Raw genomic sequence first — 22,395 nt, 5'->3', positions numbered from 1 at the left:
GGTATAAAACCTGGACAGAGACCATGGCTTCGGCAATGCTCTGCACCCAGCACCAATGCCCGCAGCACTCAAGGGCTGGCCAGGTCCTCTCCCGGTGACCACGAGCGTCTCTCTATTCCCTTTCCAGGATCAACTGCTACAATGCCATCTATGCACAGGCTCCTTTTGGTGGCTTCAAAATGTCGGGGAACGGCAGAGAACTGTAAGTGTTCCCGTCACCGCACGCCTGTCCGCAGGGCAGACGGAAGACTCACTAGGTCTGCAGGGTGGTGGCGGGTGCTTGGTCCAGAGCCTTGCCCTATGCTCGTGTGTGCCAGCCTGGGTCAGCTGTACCTGTGGGCTGGTGGTCCTTTCCCTCTGGGCTGGGCTGGACCCCCGTCTTCTCTCCCTCTCCTCCTGCTCCACCTGCCCCCTCCTGCCCCAGGACCGACCCCCAGCCTCAGCGACCCCCAGCACCCAGCCCACATGGAGCTGTGCAGCAGGTGCTTGAACCTCCACATGAGGACAGGGCAGGGCTGGGAAAGCCTGCGGCAAGGAGGGTGGGCACTCTCCGTGGTCAGGGTATGGCCCTTCTGCCCACTAGTAAGGTCTCAGGACAGACCCAACATGCTGAGCCTCTCAGCCTGTCACACTACGCCCTCCTTCACGGTTCCCTTCTGTCTTACCCTTTGGGAGGCCGTGCCCCATCGGCCTAGGCTGTGGTCTCCTGTATCGGGCCTAAGATAAAAGGCCCCGCCTCCTGATTTCTTCACATGAAGGGCCGGCAAATTTCAGGCAGACACACTTGTGCAGTCCATCAGAGGTGGGTACTGCTCCTGTCCCTGTTTTTAGATGAGAAAACTCAGGGAAGTCCTGTGCCTTCCCCAGTTCACACTGCCAGTGAGTGACAAAGTTGGGACTGGCCTCTTTTTTATTAATTTGTGTACTCACTTATTCATTAGCCGTGATGGGTCTTCACTGCTGTGTGGCCTTTTCTCTAGCGGCGGCTGGTGGGAGCTACTCTTCATTGTGCTGTGCGGGCTTCTGACTGCAGTGGCTTCCTTTGGGCGTGGGGCTCTGGGGCACGCACTTTGGTAATTAAGGTTCCTGAGCACAGGCTCAATAGTGTGGCATTGGGCTTGGTTGCTCTGCGGCATGTGGGATCTTCCCGGACCAGGGATGCAACCCACGCCTCCTGCCTTGACAGGTGGGTTCTTTCTATCCCTGAACCACCAGGGAAGTCCCTGGGGGTAAACTCTTAAACCCTGCACACCACAGGGCCTTGCTCCCCTGGGCTCCCCTCATCTGTCTCCTCTGCGCTGTGGCCTCAGCCAGCCCCACTAAGGCCTCCTCTAGGGGCTAGGTGCAGCCTCCACCCACAGCAGAAACTTCAGTCCCCAAAGCAGGTATCCTTGGGTGTCAGAGCTGCAGGAAGGGTGTGTGGGACCCACCTGATCCTAGGCAGCTGACTCCTACCCTCTGTCCGCTCCCTGCTTTCCTGGCCTGCATCTCCCCACTCCTCTGTGGTTCTGCCTGTCCGCTGCAGGACAGGCCCGGTGTCTGCTGCACCCAGTCCACGTATCACCCTGCTGATTAGCCACAGTGGGGACTTTTGTGGATGTCTTTTTTTTTGACCGTTGGCATATATTTTTCCCAAAGCTTTTGGCAATGTACTTTGACATAATCCACAAGGAGCCCAGAAACTGGCTCGAAAACCAGTCCCCACTTCCAGTTGTCTCTAATTAATGTCTGCACGTTGTGGTAAGTTCCCCTTTTCCATGCGGAGCCCCATGTGGTGGATTCCATGGTTTTCCCCGTCCCCAGGCTCCTGGCCACCCACGGGCCCCTCACGTCTCCCCCTGTGCAGATCTGGGAACAAAGCCTGCAGTTTCTCCTCCTCCTGGCTGTTTTTCTTAGTTCTTTGTTTAGCTTTGCAATACAGTAAGGGAAAAAAAATCCACACTGTAGAGACACATGGAAAGTCAAGGCTTCCCTCCCTTGACCCTCAATCCCGTTTGTTAGAAGTAACCACTGTTCCATCATCCATTATGTTCCTTTTGTGCACTTGTTCTTTGTTCACTGGCATATATTTACTGAGCACCTTTGATGCCCTGGGCACATGCTGGGTGCTGAGCACACAGTGGTGAACTCTGTAATCACAAGTACCAGCGCCCCAGTGTTCCGGTGAGGTCCAGTGGCAGAAAGACTGGGCTTATGGATGGCCTTGAGCCCCAAGGTGGTCAAAACTGGGTGAGAAGCCATTTAGAAAATGCCACAGTGGGTCAAATAAAAGTGACAAAAACTTGAGCAGGGCAGTGAGTGCAGGAATAAGAATTAAGTGATTCACGCACTTCATCTTACAGGAGTGATTTTGTATTTGACTTACTGGTTACGTGCTGGTTCAACATGGTTTCATCACTTGGTTTGCTTTTCCTTATGAAGCCGACAAATCCACTACTTTGAATTTTTACACTGTAACACTATGCTCCGTTCAGTTCAATCACTCAGTCGTGTCCAACTCCTTGTGACCCCATGAACCGCAACACACCAGGCCTCCCTGTCCATCACCAACTCCCAGAGTCCACCCAAACTCATGTCCATTGAGTCGGTGATGCCATCCAGCCATCTCATCCTCTGTCGTCCCCTTCTCCTCCTGCCCTCAATTTTTCCCAACATCAGGGTCTTTTCAAATGAGTAAGCTCTTCTCATCAGGTGGCCAAAATACTGCAGTTTCAGCTTTAACATCAGTCCTTCCAGTGAACGCCCAGGACTGATCTCCTTTAGGATGGACTAGTTGGATCTCCTTGCAGTCCAAGGGACTCTCAAGAGTCTTCTCCAACACCACAGTTCAAAAGCATCAATTCTGCACTCAGCTTTCTTTATAGTCCAACTCTCACATCCATACATGACCACTGGAAAAACCATAGCCTTAACTAGATGGACCTTTGTTGACAAAGTAATGTCTCTGCTTTTTAATATGCTGTCTAGGTTGGTCATAACTTTCCTTCCAAAGAGTAAGCGTCTTTTAATTTCATGGCTGCAGTCACCATCTCCAGTGATTTTTGGAGCCCCCAAAAATAAAGTCAGCCACTGTTTCCACATGTATCTGCCATGAAGTGATGGGACCGGATGCCATGATCTTCGTTTTCTGAATGTTGAGCTTTAAGCCAACTTTTTCACTCTCCTCTTTCATTTTCATCAAGAGGCTCTTTAGTTATTCTTCACTTTCTCCCATAAGGGTGGTGTCATCTGCATATCTGAGGTTATTGATATTTCTCCCGGCAATCTTGATTCCAGCTTGTGCTTCTTCCAGCCCAGCGTTTCTCATGATGTACTCTGCATAGAAGTTAAATAAGCAGGGTGACAATATACAGCCTTGATGTACTCATTTTCCTATTTGGAACCAGTCTGTTGTTCCATGTCCAGTTCTAACAGTTGCTTCCTGGCCTGCATACAGGTTTCTCAAGAGGCAGGTCAGGTGGTCTGGTATTCCCATCTCTTTCAGAATTTTCCACAGTTTATTGTGATCCACACAGTCAAAGGCTTTGGCATAGTCAATAAAAGAAGAAATAGATGTTTTTCTGGAACTCTCTTGCTTTTTTGATGATCCAGTGGATGTTGGCAATCTGATCTCTGGTTCCTCTGCCTTTTTTAAAATCAGCTTGAACATCTAGAAGTTCATGGTTCACATATTGCTGAAGCCTGGCTTGGAGAATTTTGAGCATTACTTTACTAACATGAGAGATGAGTGCAATAGTGTGGTAGTTTGACCATTTTTTGGAGTTGCCTTTCTTTGGGATTGGAATGAAACTGACCTTTTCCAGTCCTGTGGCCACTGCTGAGTTTTCCAAATTTGCTGGCATATTGAGTGCAGCACTTTCACAGCATCATCTTTCAGGATTTGAAATAGTTCAGCTGGAATTCCATCACCTCCACTAGCTTTGTTCATAGTGATACTTCCTAAGGCCCACTTGACTTTGGACTCCAAAATGTTTAGCTCTAGGTGAGTGATCAGACCATCATGGTTATCTGGGTCATTATGATCTTTCTTATATAGTTCTTCTGTGTATTCTTGCCACCTCTTCTTAATATCTTCTGCTTCTATTAGGTCCATACCATTTCTGTTCTTTATTAAGCCCATCTTTGCATGAAATATTCCCTTGGTATCTCTAATTTTCTTGAAGAGATCTCTAGTCTTTCCTATTCTATTGTTCTCCTCTATTTCTTTGCATTGATTGCTGAGGAAGGCTTTCTTATCTCTCCTTGCTATTCTTTGGAACTCTGCATTCAAATGGGTTTATCTTTCCTTTTCTCTTTTGCTTTTTGCTTCTGTTCTTTTCACAGCTATTTGTAAGGCCTCCTCAGACAGCCATTTTGCTTTTTTGCATTTCTTTCCCATGGGGAATGTCTTGATCCCTGTCTCCTGTACAATGTCACGAACCTCCATTCATAGTTTATCCAGCAGTCTATCAAATCTATCATATGTCAAGGTTTTGTACATTTTCTATGCATACAATGGATGTAAACATGTATTTTTTTTCTGTTTTCAAATGATTTGAGAGGAAAATACTTGTGCTGTTATGAGTGGGCTTTGGCTATGCTGACTTTTTCATTGGTGGGCTCCCATGACTAACTTCGGTGCTATTTCCAAGGGGTTTTGCTGCCTCAAACCTGCTGATGTTCTTGTATGCATCACGACTGTGCATCAGGACCCTTATGCGCTTGTGGGAAATTGTTTTCAGAGGAAATTCCCCAAATCAGGTATCCAGCATAGGAAAAATGGGTGCCTCACTCTTTTGGTTTGCATTTCTTTAATGGTAAGGGATTGAGCACCGTAAGAACACCTATTGGTAATCTTTATTTTGTTTTCTGTAGACTGACTGTTCATATCTTTTGTTGATTTTTCCATTTTTTAAAAAAATTGGTCTGTAAGAGTTCTTTGTGCTTTAAGGTAAATAGCGCTGTTTCTCACAGTGTTGTAAATGTAATTTTTCTAGTTTATAATTTGCCTTTGGGCTTTTAATGGCGTTTTCTGCTCTGTAAAGGTTGGATTTAACATTCTGTATATGGCTTCTATGTTTTGTTGTGTTTAGAAAAGAATTACAAAATAATTTACCCATTATCATGGGTCCTTGAATTTGGTATTTAGGACACTACCAAAGAATCTCAATGACACATTAGCAATAAAATCATAATATTACTTTCTACCATTAACTTTTTACCTAGCACATAGTAGGCAAATTTGTTCTATTTGAATCAATTCTAACTATAAGGAGGTGATGGTATTCCCATTTTACAGATGATAATATTGAGGCTCAGTGAAGGCAAAAAACTGGCCTAGACTGCATAGATCCAAGGCTGTAGTTATCCAACTTGAGCTGCATCAGAACCCAATGACTTGTTAATCCTCTGGCTGTTAAAACACAGATTTCTGGGTCCCACTCCTAGGTTCAATAGATGTATTAATTTTCTATTGCTGCTATAATAAATAATCACAAAATTTGGGGCTTAAACAACATGAATTTATTATCTTACAGTCCTGAAAACTGAAAATCTGACATTCTCTCCCTTAGCTAAAATCAAGATGTCTGCAGGGCTACATTCCTTTCTGGAGACTCTAGGGAAAGAATCTATTTCCTTGCCTTCTCCACCTTCTGGGGCCTCCCTCCCATATTCCTTGGCTGGCAGCCCCTTCCTTCATTTCAAAGCCAGTGGTGCTGCATTTCTCTGAGCTCTTCTGTAGTTTCACCATCCTCTGAATCTCTTCTGCCTCCCTCTTCCTCCTTCAAGGGTCCTTGTGATTACCCTGGGTCCACCCAGATAATTCAGGATACACTCCCTATTTTAAAGTCAGCTAACTACCAATTTTAATTTTGTCTGTAACCCTAATTCCCCTTCATCATATGATATTTTCGAAGCTTCAGTGACTTGTGATGATGACACCTTGAGGCGGGCATTATTCTGCCTCCCACAGAAGGTCTGGGGGCCTGAACCTCTGCATTTCTAGCAAGTTCTGAGGTGAGGCTGATCTGATGGTCAGGGAGCCACACTTTGAAAAGCAGTGGTTTAAGGGATGAGATGGGATTCTGTCTTGCATGTTTCTAGCAGCAGAGCTTCAGTAGCCCCCTCAACACCTACCTCTTTTCCTAAACAGGTACACATTCTTATTTACATAATGGCAGAGAAAGGGTTGCAGAGACTTTTAAATTGATCCAAAGCCACCTTTCAGTTCTGGGAAGGGGCCCTAAGCATGATTCCTGGAGCCTGAGTCAGTTCACTGGGCTCTGCAGGACTTCAGGAAGGGACACATATCAGAAACATGATCTCAGAGGCCATGGGCTCCCTTGTGTCCACTCTGCTAACGTCCGTGTCCCTGCCCAGGCCTCATTCTTCTCACAGCTGGTCCCCAGCTGTGCTCTTCAAGACCAGCTCCAGGTCCTTCCTAGCCCTGCCTCTCACGGATGCTTCGGCCACAGTCCAGTCAATAGCTTCAGGCCTCTGTCTCTCTTGTCTCTTCCAGCAGCTCCAAATTGCCCGCAGAAGTCTGCAGAAGTTATCCATTTACTCCTCAGCTTGCCCATCCCTCACCGCACAGGCTGTCTCTGCTCTCCCCTCCATCCAGGGAATTCACTTTGTTTTAAATCCTCTTCATCCTCTGAAGGCAGATCCTTAGTCCTGAATATTTCAAAAGCATCACACAGACACACACACACACACACGCACACACAAAACTTGGCATTTAACCTTCAGTTACACATCCAGATACTTAAACTTACTGATGGTCTTACAGCCCTTAGACTCTATTAAATCCTCACTTTTTGGCCTTTTGCTCAGACTCCAGACTGCCCAACAGAGGACTCGCCTTTGAAGCATTAGAACAAAGTTCACACAGAGTGTCTAAGTGCCATTTTATATCTCACTCTTTTCTGTGATCACAGAGGTGAATATGCGCTGGCTGAATACACAGAAGTGAAAACTGTCACCATCAAACTTGATGACAAGGATCCCTGAAGGAGAAGCAGGTTCCTTCTTCAAACATCTGACAACTGAATGTGGCTGATCGAACTTACTGAAGAAAAATTAACATTCTGACCTTCCTGGGATACTTTCTTCTGGAGATTTTAAACTTGCTGGAGTTGAACGGTTTTTGTTTTCCTCTTACATTCCTTCTTTATTGACTGAAACGTTGTATGTGAAATTGCAGTCCTGCCTGGGGTTGGGACTAAGGGCCATATCTGTTTTCTGCTTTTCACCAGATCCCTGGGATGGTGAGGCGGTTCAGGGCACTGTCAACAGGAAGTGGTATTTGAAGTATTGAGCCGTCACTTTAAAATGCTCTGTTGACTCTAACCCCAGTAAGGATTTGGAAAAAAAATTCCCTGTATGTTCTGAAACAGGACTCCACCTGTGGGTTCCTTACCTGTGCACAGGACAAGCCCCTCCGACTACTCAGTAGGAGGGAATAGAACTAAGTTTAAAAAAATTTTTTTTTAAAAACAAGGTTGGGATGATCTGATGTGGGGAACATTGTGGAAGCAAGTACCAGGGAAGGGTCCTGAAGGCCCTGGTGTGAATGCTCTTCAAGGACTGCATCTTGACATTGACCATGGGACTCAGCTTAAAACCAATACGGCCTTTGAAATATGACCAAATCAACAACCGTAAGAGCTTATCTAACGCATGTTGTGGTCTACTTTAATCAAGACAGGAAATGTCGCGAATGTCACCATCACTGCTAAAGACCCAGTGCTCTGACAGTACAGATTCTAGGATCATTAAGTCCCACATTTTACTAATTAAAGGCATAATTTGCTTTTCCCAGTTAGGCATTTCTACCACTTGCATTGATTTATGATAAACCTATATAGTTTTCCTTTTCTCCAGATGGGTTATCAACATTTTAGATGAGTAAGACATATACAACTGAAAAGACTGCTGTTGTAATACAGCTCTGGTTTTACAAAGTCCTGTTTTGATATTAATTAGTGATTAATTAACAAACAACATCTGAACTTCATGGAGGAACTGGGTCTGCTACTAGAGTGGTTTGAGCACTGCACTAACAGGTTGAAAAGTTTTCTTTTCCACTTTGTGTATCCAAAGGATGTGCAATTCCAAGTCAACTTGGAAAACTGAAAGTGTCCCACAGAGCTTTAAAAAAACAAAACCAAACTGCAATTGTGTTATTCAGATACTTTTACTGTTACTAACTTGTACTTTTCTAATGGTGCTTATGTTTGAGAATTAAGTTATGTTTGAGAATTAAATTGGGGGGGAAGAATAATAAAATGGAGGTCTATGTCGAAACCAGTGTTATGTATAGAGAAAGTCGTATGTGAAGTGAGGTTATCATTCCTGTTGGAAATACGCAAATACAATTCTCCTTCTCTCAATGAATTAACAACACATCACTTAGACTACCAGTAACTTGTTAAATCAGGATTTGACTTCATATGCTGAATTTTCAGGATTTTATCTCAAGTAACTAAAGACATTAACCTTGATAGTAATACATTAGAGCGTTCTTATGCTTTCATTGTACAATAATGCCTTTAATATGATGCTACATTATTTATAATTGGTAGAGTTAATGTATCTTTTTATAGTTGTAAGTAAACAGAGGTGATGTATTTAACCTTCTGTAATATACTGTATTTAGAAATGGAAATCTATATAGCATTAGACTTTAGTTCTTTTAAGGTTTACTCCTGTGGTATGGTTTAAAAGAATCTATTGGCCTGGGAATTCTGACCCTAATTGCAGATTGTGTCCAACAATGCAATAACTATAAAATAAAATCAGATATTTGAAAAAAACTATGTTTTTTCATTTAAAGACCAGAAGACCCCTTTTTCTGTGACTGACCTTTCTTTTCCTTAGAACTTTGGTACAAAGTGACTTACAAGAAAGTGGTTTCAATCACTTAAGGATAAAATTACATTTGCTCAATCAAAGTCCTGTGCTTAGCTTGAGTGTGAAACTCACTTTGACGGTTTTGGGGGTGGATGAGGCAGCAAGCTTGGCCTCTAAGGCTCTGCATCTTAGTTGGTGAAGTTAAAGCTGTCATTGAGCTTACCGAGTCCCTTTTTATCACCAAGAGATGAGGATGTGAGTGTGCAGAATGTGGGAAAGTTGCTTGGGGACTCAGGGAAACACTGCGTCCTGCAACTGTGTGCACAAGCGTTCATGTTTGTCCCTTTTCTCCATGAGGATCTCTGTGTTTGTGTCTAAATTACTCAGAGTTTCTAAGGCTTCAGACCAGTAAGCCTCAATCACTGAGTTGTACACTGACACTGAGGTTAGATGAAGAATATTTCTGTACTTGGTTAGATCCACCGTGTTCAACCATGCCTTGGATAAGATCCATCTTAATTTATGCACTTGTGTATGCTTGAATGCATTTAGAAACCTTCCATTTCCCAACCAAAATGTGAGCAACACATTCAAGGAAAACAGCAATTCCTTTGTTTGTCATTACCACGACAGGAACCGTTTTGAGGACATACACTGTGGCTGTGGTGTGAGTGTGTGCATGTGTGTGTACAGTGCCTTTTGGGGGTGGGGACAGTAAGTTGGAACATTCTCTAAAAGTGGACCCTTTGAAACACTCAAGCTTCTCCCAATGGCAGGCTGAGCCCTTTTGAAGTTCTTGCTCCTATCATGTCTTGATAATAAGGGACATATTTTAAGTGTCCCAGGAGAAATATCAGTGGAAACGGAATACCCAGCTGAAGGGAGGTGACTAGAAACTGAGGGCCTATTATACAGAGTAAAGTAAGTCAGAAAGAGAAAAACAAATATCATATATTAATGCATATATATGAAATCTAGAAGGATGGTGGGAAGGATGCTGGGAAAGGTTGAAGGCAGGAGGAGAAGGGGACAACAGAGGATGAGATGGTCGGATGGCATCACCAACTCGATGGGCATGAGTTTGAGCAGACTCTGGAAGATGGTGAAGGGCAGGAAAGCTTGCTGTGCTGCAGTCCATGGGCTCACAAAGAATCAGACACGACTGAGAGACTGAAGGACAACAAAAAGTATGGTGCTGATGAAGCTGTTTGTAGGGCAGCAATGGAGACGCATAGAGAACAGACTTGTGGACACAGCTGGGAAAGGAGAGAATGGAGAGAGTAGCAATGAAACATATACTTTACATATGTAAAATGAATAGCCAGTGGGAATTTGCAGGGAGCTCAGGCCCTTTGGTCTGTGACGACCTAGAGGGGTGGGAATGGGTGGGAGGTTGGAGGGAGGTTCAAGAGGGAGGGGATGTGTGTATACAGCTGATTCATGCTGATGTGTGGCAGAACCCAACTGAATGTTGTAAAGCAATTATCCCTCAATTAAAGAAAAAAAACTACTACACCTTCAGAAGGCAGAAAGGGTAGCTCAGGGAGGTAGCTTTCAATTGACCCCACCGTGAAAGTGAAAGTCGCTTGGTCCTGACCGACTCTTTGCCTCCAGGCCAGAATACTGGGGTGGTAGCTGCTCCCTTCTCCAGGGGATCTTCCCAACCCAGCAATGGAACCCAGGTCTCCCTCATTGCAAGCGGATTCTTTACCGTCTGAGTCACCAGGGAAACCCCTCCCTGCCTCCATTACCTACTTAGGATAAAACTTAGAAAGTGAAAGTGAAAGTGACTCAGTCGTGTCCGAGTCTTTCTCCAGGCCAGATCACTGGAGTGGGTAGCCGGCCCCTTCTCCAGGGGATCTTCCCCATCCAGGGATAGAACTCAGGAATCCTGCGGTGCAGGTGGATTCTTTACCAGCATTCCAACATGAGACGTTGGTCAGCGGGGGTTAAGAAGCATAAAGAAATCTTAACTGACCTGTAACAATCGCCTCACGCAAACCTGTAAGTAACGCATGCCAAGGGTAAGGTTAAATGCTGGGATACCGCCAGCTCGAAACAGGCCACCCATGTGACAAGTTCTTTCTACCTTGGACACATTTCTAAGCGGATGGCAACTCATTTAAAACCGGCTTGTCCTCACCTCCGTGGGCCGCGTCTGCCCCCTGGTCCGCCGGTCACCCGGCGCGCACTTCCTCGCGGTCCCGCTAGATGGCAGGACCGGGCGCCTAGGGGTGGGGGTGGGCGCCGCGCGGCGATCGCCAGGCTCACTCTGCACCGTGGACGCCACGCCCTGCAAATTATTAGGGACTTTTCGTTAGCGACCATACTGCCGCCTTTTGCATATTGGAATTAGAACCGCGGTGGTGAAGGCAGGGTTGCAGAACTGCACCCTCCCTTTTGGAGGGGCGTGTGGCCCGGGAGAGCCGACGCGGCAGCCTCTTGGGCGCAAAACTCAGCTGCCCCGTGGTCCCCTCTTTGGTGACCGCTCAAAGTGTCTGCGAGGTCGTGGAGGCGGGAGCTGGCTGCTGCTGGCCGGCTTTTGTGAAACGGCAGTGAGGATGCTGGCGATTTGTCTCTGAGCCTTGGGATAAACCCTGGGAATGTTCCAGTCATAGCCGTACACGGGAGGAACCTGGGGTGCGCAGATCCTGCCAGGGTGCAGAACCATCCGCTTTTTCCGAAGAAGTCTTCTCTTTCCCTGGTGGGCACGTGGAGCCCAATCTAAAGCCTGCCCGCCCGCATGGACATACATCATAATGATCTGTCTTTGGATAATGGCCTTAGTTGTGGGTACATCTTTTTATTAGGTTGAAATAGAAATTGCCTACACTCCAGCAGGTTTATCTACCACCGCCACCCCCAAAATAGACCCAGACAATTTAAAATGATTCACCAGTGATATCTTTGTGTGTATCCGTAATTTAGTAAATCCATGTGGTGGAAGGGTTGAGGTTTGCAAACTATTAAAGTTTTACATTTCATACGTCTAGTCTGCTGTAGAAAAAGTTGTACACAAACGAATATTCCTGTCTTTTGAGTATTTACTGCCTCCATAGACGAGTCCGGAGTTCACCAGCGGATTTCGCTGCTGAGCGGAACAGAGGGGCAGGGAAAGCTGGGCTGCGCCGAGAACCGACCAATCTCGCCTCTGAGACTGCCCTGCCGGAGGGCAGGGGACCCAGACCCGGAGGAGATCGGCGCTGGGGGTGCCTGCGGACCCCGTGGCCTCCGGGGTCGCCGTGAGGGAAGCGGGCGGGCGAGCGCAGGGGCTTCCCGCGCGCGCTCTGCGGAGGCCTCTCGGAGGCCGCCCCTCGCCCGGCTCGCCGCCCGCCCCGCTCAGGATTGAGGAAGTGAGTCTGGCCCGGCCCGGCCCCCGGCGCACGGCCGGAGCCTCCTCGGAGGAGGGCAGAGGGGCGGCCCGGCCCCGAGCGCCGCCGTCCGCCCGGCCCCGCGCAGCCCGCGCCCCAGGCGCCCGCTGCCCTGCCCGCCGCCGCCGCCCGCAGGTAAGCGCTGCCCCGCCGCTGCCGGCGCGGAGTCCCAGCCCCGCCGCCCAGGGCCCGCGCGGGAAGCGTCTCCCCCGCCCTCCGCGGCGCACTGCCCTGCGTCTCCCGCCGCGCCCTCGGGCTGGAGGGTTTGGGGGGGCGCAGGCCGGCGCCCGGGCCGGGGGAGCGGGCGAAAGCCACAAAAGGAAGAGGCGCCGGGGCGTCCGCACGATTCCTCCGCCCTTAGAGAAGCCCCTGCCTTCCAGCGGGAGCGGACGCGCGGGCGCGCGTGTGCGCGGGGTGTGCGAGTGCGGGGCGGCGCGGGGGCGCGGCCCGGGACGGCCTGGCGGCGCCGGGCGCCCGGGCGCCGTCTCCCCCACCCCGAGTCCGGGATGGAACCCGCCTTCTCCTGGCGGCCTCTGCGGGCGACCTTCCGCGTGGGATGAGTGTGATCGCGGCCGGGGAAGGCCGGGGACCCCAGGGGGACAGTGGTGACCGAGGCTCTGGGATCTCTGCGGTCCGCTCACCCTGCCCGTCCACCTTGTGAGGCCGGGGAGTTTTTCTCCCATAAGCATCGGAGGTGTAAGGAAATAGGAGCGTGCAGTTACGTTTTCAGCGAGCTTTTCACCAAATGCATTGTCTTTAGAGTTTGCCACTCACTCCCATTGTATCCAGATTCCCTGGGCGTTAAAGGGGCAGATGGCAACCCACTCCAGTATTCTTGCCTGGAGAATCCCATGGACGGGGGAGCATGGTAGGCTACAGCCCGCGGGGTCTCAAAGAGTCAGACAAGACTGATCGACTTCACTTAAAGGGGCAACTAGAATACGCACGATTTTGAAAAATGCTAACATTCAACTTCTTTTGTGGTCTGATTTAATTATCCTTGTGAATGTCCTAAAATAATAAAAAATTAAGTTGAAAACATACAAACCTCACACTCAGTTTGTCCCTACAGGTTTGTGGGCCTGCCAAACCTCTCCCTCAGGCTTCCACACCTCAGGGAGCGGCCCTAGTACTCAGATCAAAGCCTGAGACATAAAAACCTGGGAGCTGTCTTCCCTCCCGTGTCCTCATCCCTTGAGTTCAGATATTGGCAAGGACTGTTGAGTCGTCCTCTCAAAGGTAATGTTCAGGTCCAGCCCCTTCTCCCTCGCCAGCGTCTCTTCCCTACAATTGCAGCTCTCCCCTCCCCCATTCTCTATTTGGGAGCCGGTGTATAGCCGGAGTAATTTATTGTTTAAAAAGGTAAATTAGAGTGTCAGTCCTCTACTCGGAATCCTCAATAGTTTCCTCTTGTGCTTGGCATGAAATCTCAAAGACCTCCTTCCCCTCTCATCCCCCAGTTGATCTGGCCTCTGCCATCTGAGACCCCCTGGCTCACTCCAGTCACCCTGTCCAAACCCAGCCTTATTCTCTCATCTGTCCGTGTGCTTCTTTTTAGTTACCACTGTCTGTGTTCCTACTTTATCTGTTTAATTACTCCTTTAATTCCTCCTGGAGGTCTCTTCTGCTGCTCCAGGTGTCAGAGACCCTACCAGCCTTGCTTACTGCTTCGCCTTTACGTCCAGAGCTGTCTGGGAGGCACCAAATGCGTACAAGTAGAAAGACTGAGTGGTGAATTGACAGCCTTAGCTTGTTCGTGCCTTAGGCTCTTGAAGGGCTTCTGTTCTCATCTGGGATTGAGGAATACATATTTCTCCAACTTGTAGCTCTGTAATATTTTGATGTCCACAAATACATTAAACACGTTTCATAGGCAAGCCAAAATTCGTCAAGGGATGCCAACAGTGCCAAAATGTTGTCTAAGAGATGTGCCAACCATCTCAACTAGGCTTTTGATTAAAAAAAGAGCTGGATGATGAGTATGTTTCTAACATGCTTCACTTGCCAGTGTCTTCCTGCTCTTTGGCACTGATGGCCCTGTTCAAACTTCCTAAAACGACAAGTGAGTAGAGTCAGGACATTCTTTCAGTGGCAGAAAGTTTGTAGCAAGTACTTAACAGTGTCTTCCTCACCAACAGTAAGTTTCATTAACTGTTGAAGCTCACTCCCTATGAAAAGGACCCAATACAAATATTTGTAGAAGGAATATCAGGTTCCTTTTTCCTTTTTCATCTTTGATGAGATTTTTAAAATTATTAAAATAATTATTATTGCAGGACACTTCTTGAGGCCCTCTTTAGGATATACATACTATAATGAAAAGAAAACGTGTAACTTGAAACCATTATTTGTTTCATTGATCTGAACCCAAAAGAAGCAGGAAGAAGCTAAGATCCGTTAGAGGGCAAATACAGGGCAAAACTTGAGTTACTTCATTTTAAGACTACTACCCTAAAGTCTAAACCAAAAACCAAGTTACAATTGAAAAATTGCTCCAGTCGCAAAATCCTCCATTGGTAAAATGATTTTCAAAAGGAAACTGAAAATAAAAAGGGGAACAAAATGGCTGGGCGAGGATTGGCCTAAAATATTCTTAAGACGTTTTTAACTTAAAAACATTATACAGTAGATATTTCTGATTCAGAAGAAACATCTAGCTTTTGGATTTCTGAGGTGGTGTTGGGTATAGTTGGTAGCTGATTTTGAGAGGCGCTTAAAAGCAGGTAGCAGCTGAACACTTTGGTTTCTGACATTGCCGTGTGGTTTGGAGCTTCTGTTTGAGAACAGAGATTCTGCTTTGCTGCTTCTCCCTGTCACCTCAAGTTGATTTTCCTGATCAGGTTTTGCAATTTATAAAGCTTTGATTGTCTCCTAAATTGTGTCCCTTCTTTCCTTCTTGGACTTTTCAGGCTCCCAAACTTCAGACATAGATTTCACCAGTCATGGTTTCTCTGAACATTTTGCTCTTTAACTCAAGAAGATACAGGTGCACAGAGGCCTCAGGGCAAGCCCTCTGGTTGGGGCTTTCCCAGCCCCACCTCTCCTTGCTTGCAAGAATACAGATCACCTGGGCCAGGGCCGGATTTTTTCAGGCCCTAAGATGAGAGAACTCCGGTGCTCTCACAGCCTTGTTCCACAGCTTGTTCAGTGCCTACCTTCTAGAACCTGTTTACTGGGGAAACAGTGGGTTGGCCCTCGATTTTCTGAGCTTTTTTTTTTTTTAATTTTCGGCCACGTAGCACGTGGGGTCTAAGTTCCTCAACCAGGGGTCGAACCCATGCCCCCTGCATTGGAAGCACGGAGTCTTAACTGCTGGGCTGCCAGTCTCCTTCCGAGCTTGTTAATCAGAGGGCAGGCAGGGGACCCTGCTGGCTTCCCAGTTCTCCCATTATTATGGTTGCAAGGAAGAACCATCTCCAGTCCCGTGAAAAGCGACTTCAGAAACTTGGCCTTGGTAGAAATCTCACAGCAATGCTGAAAGGTTGCCTGGGGAGGAGGGTGCATGTCTGTTTTTAACAGACGATATTGTCTTAGGCATCATATATATTACCTTGTTTATTTTTGTGGGGGGGGGCTTTACCATCACCCTCCATTTCAGAGTTGTCTGTCTCAGAGAACAGCTGCTAAGGACACCATGCTTTTTATGTCTGCACTATAGACTCCATGGGAATGCTGAGCGGGACACATGCGTTTCATGTGGTCATCCCTTCCCACCGTGCAGCTCACCCCAGGTCCTGCAGAGCTGGGCCTGGGTCTTTCCCTCTGGGTGCTTCTGGTCATTTAATCAGCAGGCTGGGCCATCGTGTCAGGGACCCCAAGCTCAGTGGGAGCCCCGCATGTGAGAGCAGTGTCTTGCCTCATCACAGACTCCTTGGTCTTAGGAGATGTGTCTTAATCCCACTCAGAATTTCTCAGGGTACTTCTCAGCTGTGGATGGCTGCCCTGTGTGGTGCAGGATGTTCAGCAGTGCCCCTCTGGGCTGCTACCCGCTAAATGCCTGTAAGCACTCCCATCCTGCATTGTGATAACCAAACATGCCTCCGGACATTGCCAGATACCCCCAGGGGTGATGGGGACTGGTGGAACATGGGGGCTCCTTTCCGCCACCCCCCAGGACTCACTCTCACTTGGCTTCATAGCCAGTGCCTTCCAGACCCTTCTCTTTGGGACGTTGCCTGCTGACCGCTTTGTCATTATGTGCCCAGCTCCAGGCTCTGGAACGGTCTGTTCTGGGCAAAGGGAAGCCTTGGCTCTGTTTATGTGCGTCTGCCCCACCTCAACTGGAGGGTGAAAACCCCGAAGGCAGGAACTTCATTTCACTGTCTCGGTGTTGCCTTGCTGGTGACAGTGAGTGCGTGTTGATATAACAGTGATTGCGTCCTTTACAGTAGGTGTTCTGCGATTGCCTGGGGTTTCTGAACTCTTCTCAGGCAGACAGAAGCCCGGCTGCCAAGTGTGGTGGCAGAGCTCCGTCTCTCCACTGCCCACATCTGACTCACTGTGGCCGAGAGATGGAATGTAAAGAGAAGTGTTGCAAAAACGGGGGAGGGAGATGACCAGTGCACATTGCCACTGCCTTGTAAATACAAGTGTTTGTGCAAGGTTCGGGAAGGGACTTGATAGTTAAGAAAAGCCTTCTGACTTGATGTTTTTTCACCACCAGGAGAAGACAGTTTTCTGCTCAGCCATGACGGCGGGTCTGTGATATGTTCCACCCTGGACTGTAAGCCATGACCTAGTCCACCCTCGGGCAGCAGCAGCGGCAGGTGTGACCACGACGGAACTGACTTGGGAGAGCAGCTACCCCGAGGGTTGATGGCTGGAATGTCTCGGCTACCGCCCAGCATGTACTGGTGTGTGGGGCCAGCAGGGTCAGCTGTGTGTCCAGGACGCGCCATGGAGACCCAGGAGAACGGTACGGGCAGGGCTGGTGGCGTCCGCTTTGCATGCTGTGTGCACAAACCAGGGGTTCTCAACCAAAACACGTAAAGTGCCAGTTATTTGATGAGTTGTGCAGTTTTTCATTATAAAACATATCGTGGGAGTCTCATTTAAATTCTACACATTGAAGATGTCATGAGACAAAATTTACGTGGACTTAAAATGTATGTGGATGTTAAGAGTCAAGGCATCATTTCGTGCTGGTTAAGAGGATTTTTTGAAATGGGGATTTGGTTTTGTGTTCTCAGTATAAAGCTACTACATGTTTATTACACAAAAATTGAAAAAAGAAAAAAGAAGTAGAAAAATGTGTGAAATGATTGACCTAATTCTTACTCTCCTTCTGGATGTTTTGGGGCATTTGGGTTTCTTCTAGCTGCTGACTCAGACCTAAATCATTCCATGTCCACCTTTTTATACATGGTTTTGAGATTATTTCTTTGAGATTGATCTACAGAAGCAGGACAATTAGGTTTGAAGATTTTTAAGCCTCTTTACGTATTGCTGGGTTGTCCACCAGAGATGTGTCACTTTAATCCTCAATAGTATATTATTGATATTGTTAACAATAAATATTTGTTAAACCCTAAGTACATACCAGGCACTGGTTTTAGTGCCTTAGGAAATTTAATGCTCACAGCAACTTATAAATGGTACTTTTATCCCCATTTTATGCCCGAGGAACATGAGAGAAAGAGAGGTGTAGAAACTTGGTCAATGTCAACAACTTGGAATGGGCAGAACTGCCATCTGAACCTTCCTTAACCCTCAATCCTCAAAGTGTAGGCTGTCCTGCGGGCTTTGAGAAGACCTGTATGTTTGCACCTCAGTCAAGTTAGTGATTCAGTGTAGTACCTGACTCTGCAGACATTATGTTCAGTTACTGGAGTAATTTTTCTCCATCGAAAATGCCCAACGTCTGACTAAGGTGATGTTTCTGCAAGGTTTTTTTTACACATAAATTAGATTATGAAATGAGAAAAGAATTTGCTTCTTGACATTGTCCACCACTAAATGTTCCCAGAGTGTTTGAGTGTGCACGTGTGTGTGTTTTTCAGATGTTTGAATTTTTTCATTTGCTTGTTAGGAAGGCCCTGCCTTACTACTGTGAGATCAAGGTGCCCTGTCAATGACATGCTAGTCCTGATTGGGGTAGAGCTTTTCTCCAGGCTCCCTCAGTAGTCCCTCAGTGTCCCATCTTCTCCCCTCAGCAATCCTGAGGAATGCGGCTGGGACAGGGACGTTGGGTCCCTTTGTGGCTCGTTGAATGGGCGACTGTGTCATCTGAGAAAGCCCCAGCAGGGACTCTGCCCTGTCCTCATCCCAGGCACAAGTTGGTGGTCTGAGCGAGCACGTCTCTACCCTGGCCCCAGAAATGCTGGGCAGAGCCTGGAACTGCCTGCCCAGCCCCCTGGAGCGGCGTCCTGTGGGGAGGAACACGCGTGGGAGTTTTGAAAAGTTCTTGCCTTCCCACTGCATGATCCTGATGTGCAGCTGGGGGTGAGAAGCACCTGGTCTGGATGATTCGGCCCAGCGCATTGGTGCAGCTTTTCTCACAGTGCGGTGTATACTCCAGTCCCCTGAGGACCTTGGTGAGCTGTAGCTTCTCATCCCCTGGGTGTGGGACACCCCTGTCTCTAACAGGCATCTCTAACAGGCTCCCAGGCCATGCCAACCGTCCACCAACGAAGTGGCAAGGCTGAGACCTTGGCTTTTCCAAGGTGCACAGGGATCTAATTGACTCACAGAGGTCCTGGGGACCTGGGACAGACAGGAAACAGCCTTGCCTCGGGGCCTGAGGTGGGTGATGTCCAGAAAGTGTTTGTGTGCACCAAGAGGCCAAAGGTTGATACTCCCAGCCCCTGTTTCTCTCCCTTGAGGTCTGGGTCTGAACTGTGTGCCGCTCCTAGGGCTGGTCCCCCCTCCCCTACCGCCGTGGTCCCCCCTCCACGAATGCCGTGGTCCCCCGTCCCCAACCGCCGTGGTCCCCCCTCCCCGACCGCCGTGGTCCCCCCTCCACGAATGCCGTGGTCCCCCCTCCCCAACCGCCGTGGTCCCCCCTCCCCGACCGCCTTGGTCCCCCCTCCCTGACCGCCGTGGTCCCCCCTCCCCGACCGCCGTGGTCCCCCTCCACGACTGCTGTGATCTCTGGGCAGCACAGAGCAGGCTCAGAAAAGTCTTCTCTTCTCAGGGCCTGGTTTGCCAGTGGAATCTCAGGGCTCCACGACGCCCCAGTCTGGATGGGCCTCAAGACACGCGCAAGGTTTGACCACCCTGTTGGGAATTGTGCAGCCTTGTCCTGGTGCTGTTCTCGTGCCTACACTGGGGGGTCCTTGCAGGGGGGTACCCAGGCCTTGTGAACCCAGGTGCTGAGGGATGTGTTTATGCAGCAAACAAGACATGTAAACCATAGAGTGGAAAAAGAGAGCAAAGTGACATGAAATACACTGGAAAATTCTGTCCTATGGCTCAGCGTTGTGGAAATTATGAAGGACAAAAGCGTGCCCATTCTCCAAGAGTCAAAAGGTCCCATACTGGCAGGCAGGTGAGGAGCTGTGTGGAGGCCCTGCCCCAGGACCCATGGGGAAGAAATGTGCCCTGTGCCGCTGGCAACAGGCTGCTTACGTGGCTTGGCAGTCAGGCATGGGGCCCCTCCTGGCCTCTTCCTCTACCACTCAGCTGGCCTGAGGGCAGGGACTGAGGACACTGACTGAGGACTATGACGGGGGACGCTGACTGAGGGCAGGGACTGAGGACAGTGGAAGACACTGTTTCCTTTCTTGCTGGGTCCGGAGGACAGTGTCACCATGGGGACTTGTGTGGAAGCTGGGAATGCAGAACCCATTACCTTCGACTCTGGATAAGGAGCCACTACTAATTCCGTGTGTGCTGGACTGATGCACACCCTCGTGCCTGTCTTGCTTAGAGCCCCACTGGTGGCTAAATCTGTGTTTCCTCTTATTGAGTGAGAAGGTGTGAGGAGGCACTCCTGGGACTCACTCAGTGTGAGGAGGGCTCAAGAGCCTGCCTGCGGGGCTCATTAGGCCAGTTTTTAGTTCTGGGTTACCTCAGCTGAGTGGCTTAACATCTCTGAACCCGGATCCAGACAGACAGAATCTCAGTCGGATATACCGTCAGTGCTTATTCCTGGCCCTCTAACCCATGGGAGTTCTGGGGCTCTGCTGCACCCTGTAGTCTGCGGCTCTGCTCTGCATGGCTCATCTCAGAGCCCAGCAGGCTGGCATGGTGCCTTCTTCCCTGCCGGTTGCAGAGGTGCAAGCAGTGAACGTAGAAGAGTCTGTTAAGGCTTTGTCTCAGACTGACAGGCTGTTGCTGTCATGCTCCACCCTTGGCCAAAACAAGTCACATAAAGAAGCCCAAGTGAAGAGCTGCCTCCATGAGGAGGCCACTGCCAGGCTGTGGATGTAGGCAGAGGGTAAAAATTGGTGTCCGTCATTCCATCTACCACAATAGGGGGTGGTGGGCTCAATTCTTTAAAAAATATATCTTATTCATATATTTATATTTATTTAAGCAGCCAGCATGGAGAAGGCAATGGCACCCCACTCCAGTATTCTTGCCTGGAAAATCCCATGGCCGGAGGAGCCTGGTAGGCTACAGTCCATGGGGTTGCAAAGAGTCAAACACTACTGGGCGACTTCTTTCACTTTTCACTTTCCTGCACTGGAGAAGGAAATGGCAACCCACTCCAGTGTTCTTGCCTGGAGAATCCCAGGGATGGCGGAGCCTGGTGGGCTACCATCTCTGGGGTCGCACAGGGTCAGACACGACTGAAGCAACTTAGCAGCAGTAGCAGCAGCAGCAAGCAGCCAGCAGGGCTTCCCTTGTGGTTCAGCTGGTAAAGAATCCACCTGCAATGCAGGAGACCTGGGTTCGATCCCTGGGTTCAGAAGATTCCCCTGGAGAAAGGAAAGGCTACCCACTCCAGTATTCTGGCCTGGAGTATTCCATGGTCTATAGTTCATGGGGTTGTGAAGAGTCGGACAAGACTGAGCGACTTTCACAAGCATCCAGCAGAGCCCTTTTCTCCTGTGAACCTTGACAGGAAGCCCCAGCCCCCCAAAAGCTAGCAGTGGGGTCGCTTCGATGGGCCGTCGTGGAGGGATGGGAGTGGTGAATCTCACTGATAAAATGATCTTTGCCTTGAACCCAGAGCTCTGGGGGCCCTATTTTAAAACATTGCATGTTGGATTTCATTTTCGCAAACCAGAAACATGTGCACCAAGACCACAGCCTGGGAGCAGGTGACACTCAAAGAGTACAGTCCTCGGGGATTATAGCTTTTACTTATCTGTAGAGCTTATGCTTTCTACAATGAGCATGTGTTCTTTTGTTCTTGTTTTGCATTACTTTTGCAGCCAGGAGAATAATATTGCAATTTACTTAAAAAATTGTTGTCTAAGTACAGAAATTTTGTGATTAGGATCCAACCTGCATACCTCCTCCATCACTGGGTGCTGACTTCCAAGGTTAAATTTTGCTTTAACTGGCCTCTCTCTCATTCACTTCTTTCTGAATTAAATGGGGCAATATTTGGCTTCAGGAGTCTGCAGCTGTGCCTCTCACAGGGCTTACCCTCTTAGTTCTGTCCCTACTGGATGAGTTTTCTGCCCCCCCTTCTCCCCAGGGGAGTCCTGCCTCCCCAGTCCACCAACTTCACCCCAGGAAAGATCCTTGCAGACTTAATTCTCAGCACTGCCTGAGGAAAACTGTCAGAAAGAGGAGCAGTGATATACTCAAGTTATTCTCAACGTTGGAATAAAATCACCCTTTAAAAATCCTTGGAAGGTAGCATGCTTTGGAAATAATCTTACCATTATAGGAAAAGATCCAAACTTTAATAAAAATTAGTTAAAAAAAAAACCAACTAACTTTTTTACTTTGGGAGTTTTGGTAGTGGTCTTTTGTGTGTGTACCGGGTGTGTTTGTTAGTACTTCTGCTTATTTTGACTTGCGCAGCCCACCCTGTGCTTGTTCAGAATGGTTAACCCTTGCAGCGCCCATGAACATACATGTGGTACCAGGCTGGCTATAGGCGTCTATCCTGGGTTTGTGCAGCACAGTTCTGCCCCAGAAAGGCTCGTCACAACCATCCTCTCATCGTCAGCATTACCCCAGCCTTGGATACGGAAGGAACACTTGGAAAGTGTGGATGGGTCCTGAGTGCGTGAGCTGAGAGAGCAAGGGTCAGTGAGATCCCGGGCCAGGACTGCGGGGCGAGCCGGTTTGA

The 22,395-nt window shown here is 48.5% G+C and overlaps 2 protein-coding genes across 6 annotated transcripts in view; both read left to right on the top strand.

The window, feature by feature from the left end:
- ALDH1A3 (aldehyde dehydrogenase 1 family member A3) overlaps nucleotides 1-8,786 on the top strand; it is a 43,087-nt gene extending 34,301 nt beyond the window's left edge. Inside the window, exons 12-13 of the mRNA XM_018066420.1 lie at nucleotides 128-202; nucleotides 6,918-8,786. Of these exons, the coding sequence (XP_017921909.1) occupies nucleotides 128-202; nucleotides 6,918-6,990 (148 nt within the window). The 3' untranslated portion in view covers nucleotides 6,991-8,786. The remainder of the gene's footprint in view (nucleotides 1-127; nucleotides 203-6,917) is intronic.
- Nucleotides 10,729-22,395, top strand: part of LRRK1 (leucine rich repeat kinase 1) — a 141,399-nt gene continuing 129,732 nt past the window's right edge. For 2 of the 5 annotated variants that reach the window (XM_018066304.1, XM_018066301.1), the window contains exons 1-3: nucleotides 13,290-13,442; nucleotides 16,867-17,118; nucleotides 19,336-19,407. In XM_018066304.1, the coding sequence (XP_017921793.1) occupies nucleotides 17,019-17,118; nucleotides 19,336-19,407 (172 nt within the window). In that variant the 5' untranslated portion in view covers nucleotides 13,290-13,442; nucleotides 16,867-17,018. Of the gene's footprint in view, nucleotides 10,837-12,300; nucleotides 12,339-13,289; nucleotides 13,443-16,866; nucleotides 17,119-19,335; nucleotides 19,408-22,395 lie in introns of those variants that run through there. The other 3 variants (XM_018066303.1, XM_018066302.1, XM_013972914.2) reach the window with 3 other exon arrangements.

Source organism: Capra hircus, chromosome 21, assembly GCF_001704415.2.
Source record: "Capra hircus breed San Clemente chromosome 21, ASM170441v1, whole genome shotgun sequence".
Lineage (NCBI taxonomy): Eukaryota > Metazoa > Chordata > Mammalia > Artiodactyla > Bovidae > Capra > Capra hircus.
This window is presented reverse-complemented; position numbering and strand designations above follow the sequence as displayed.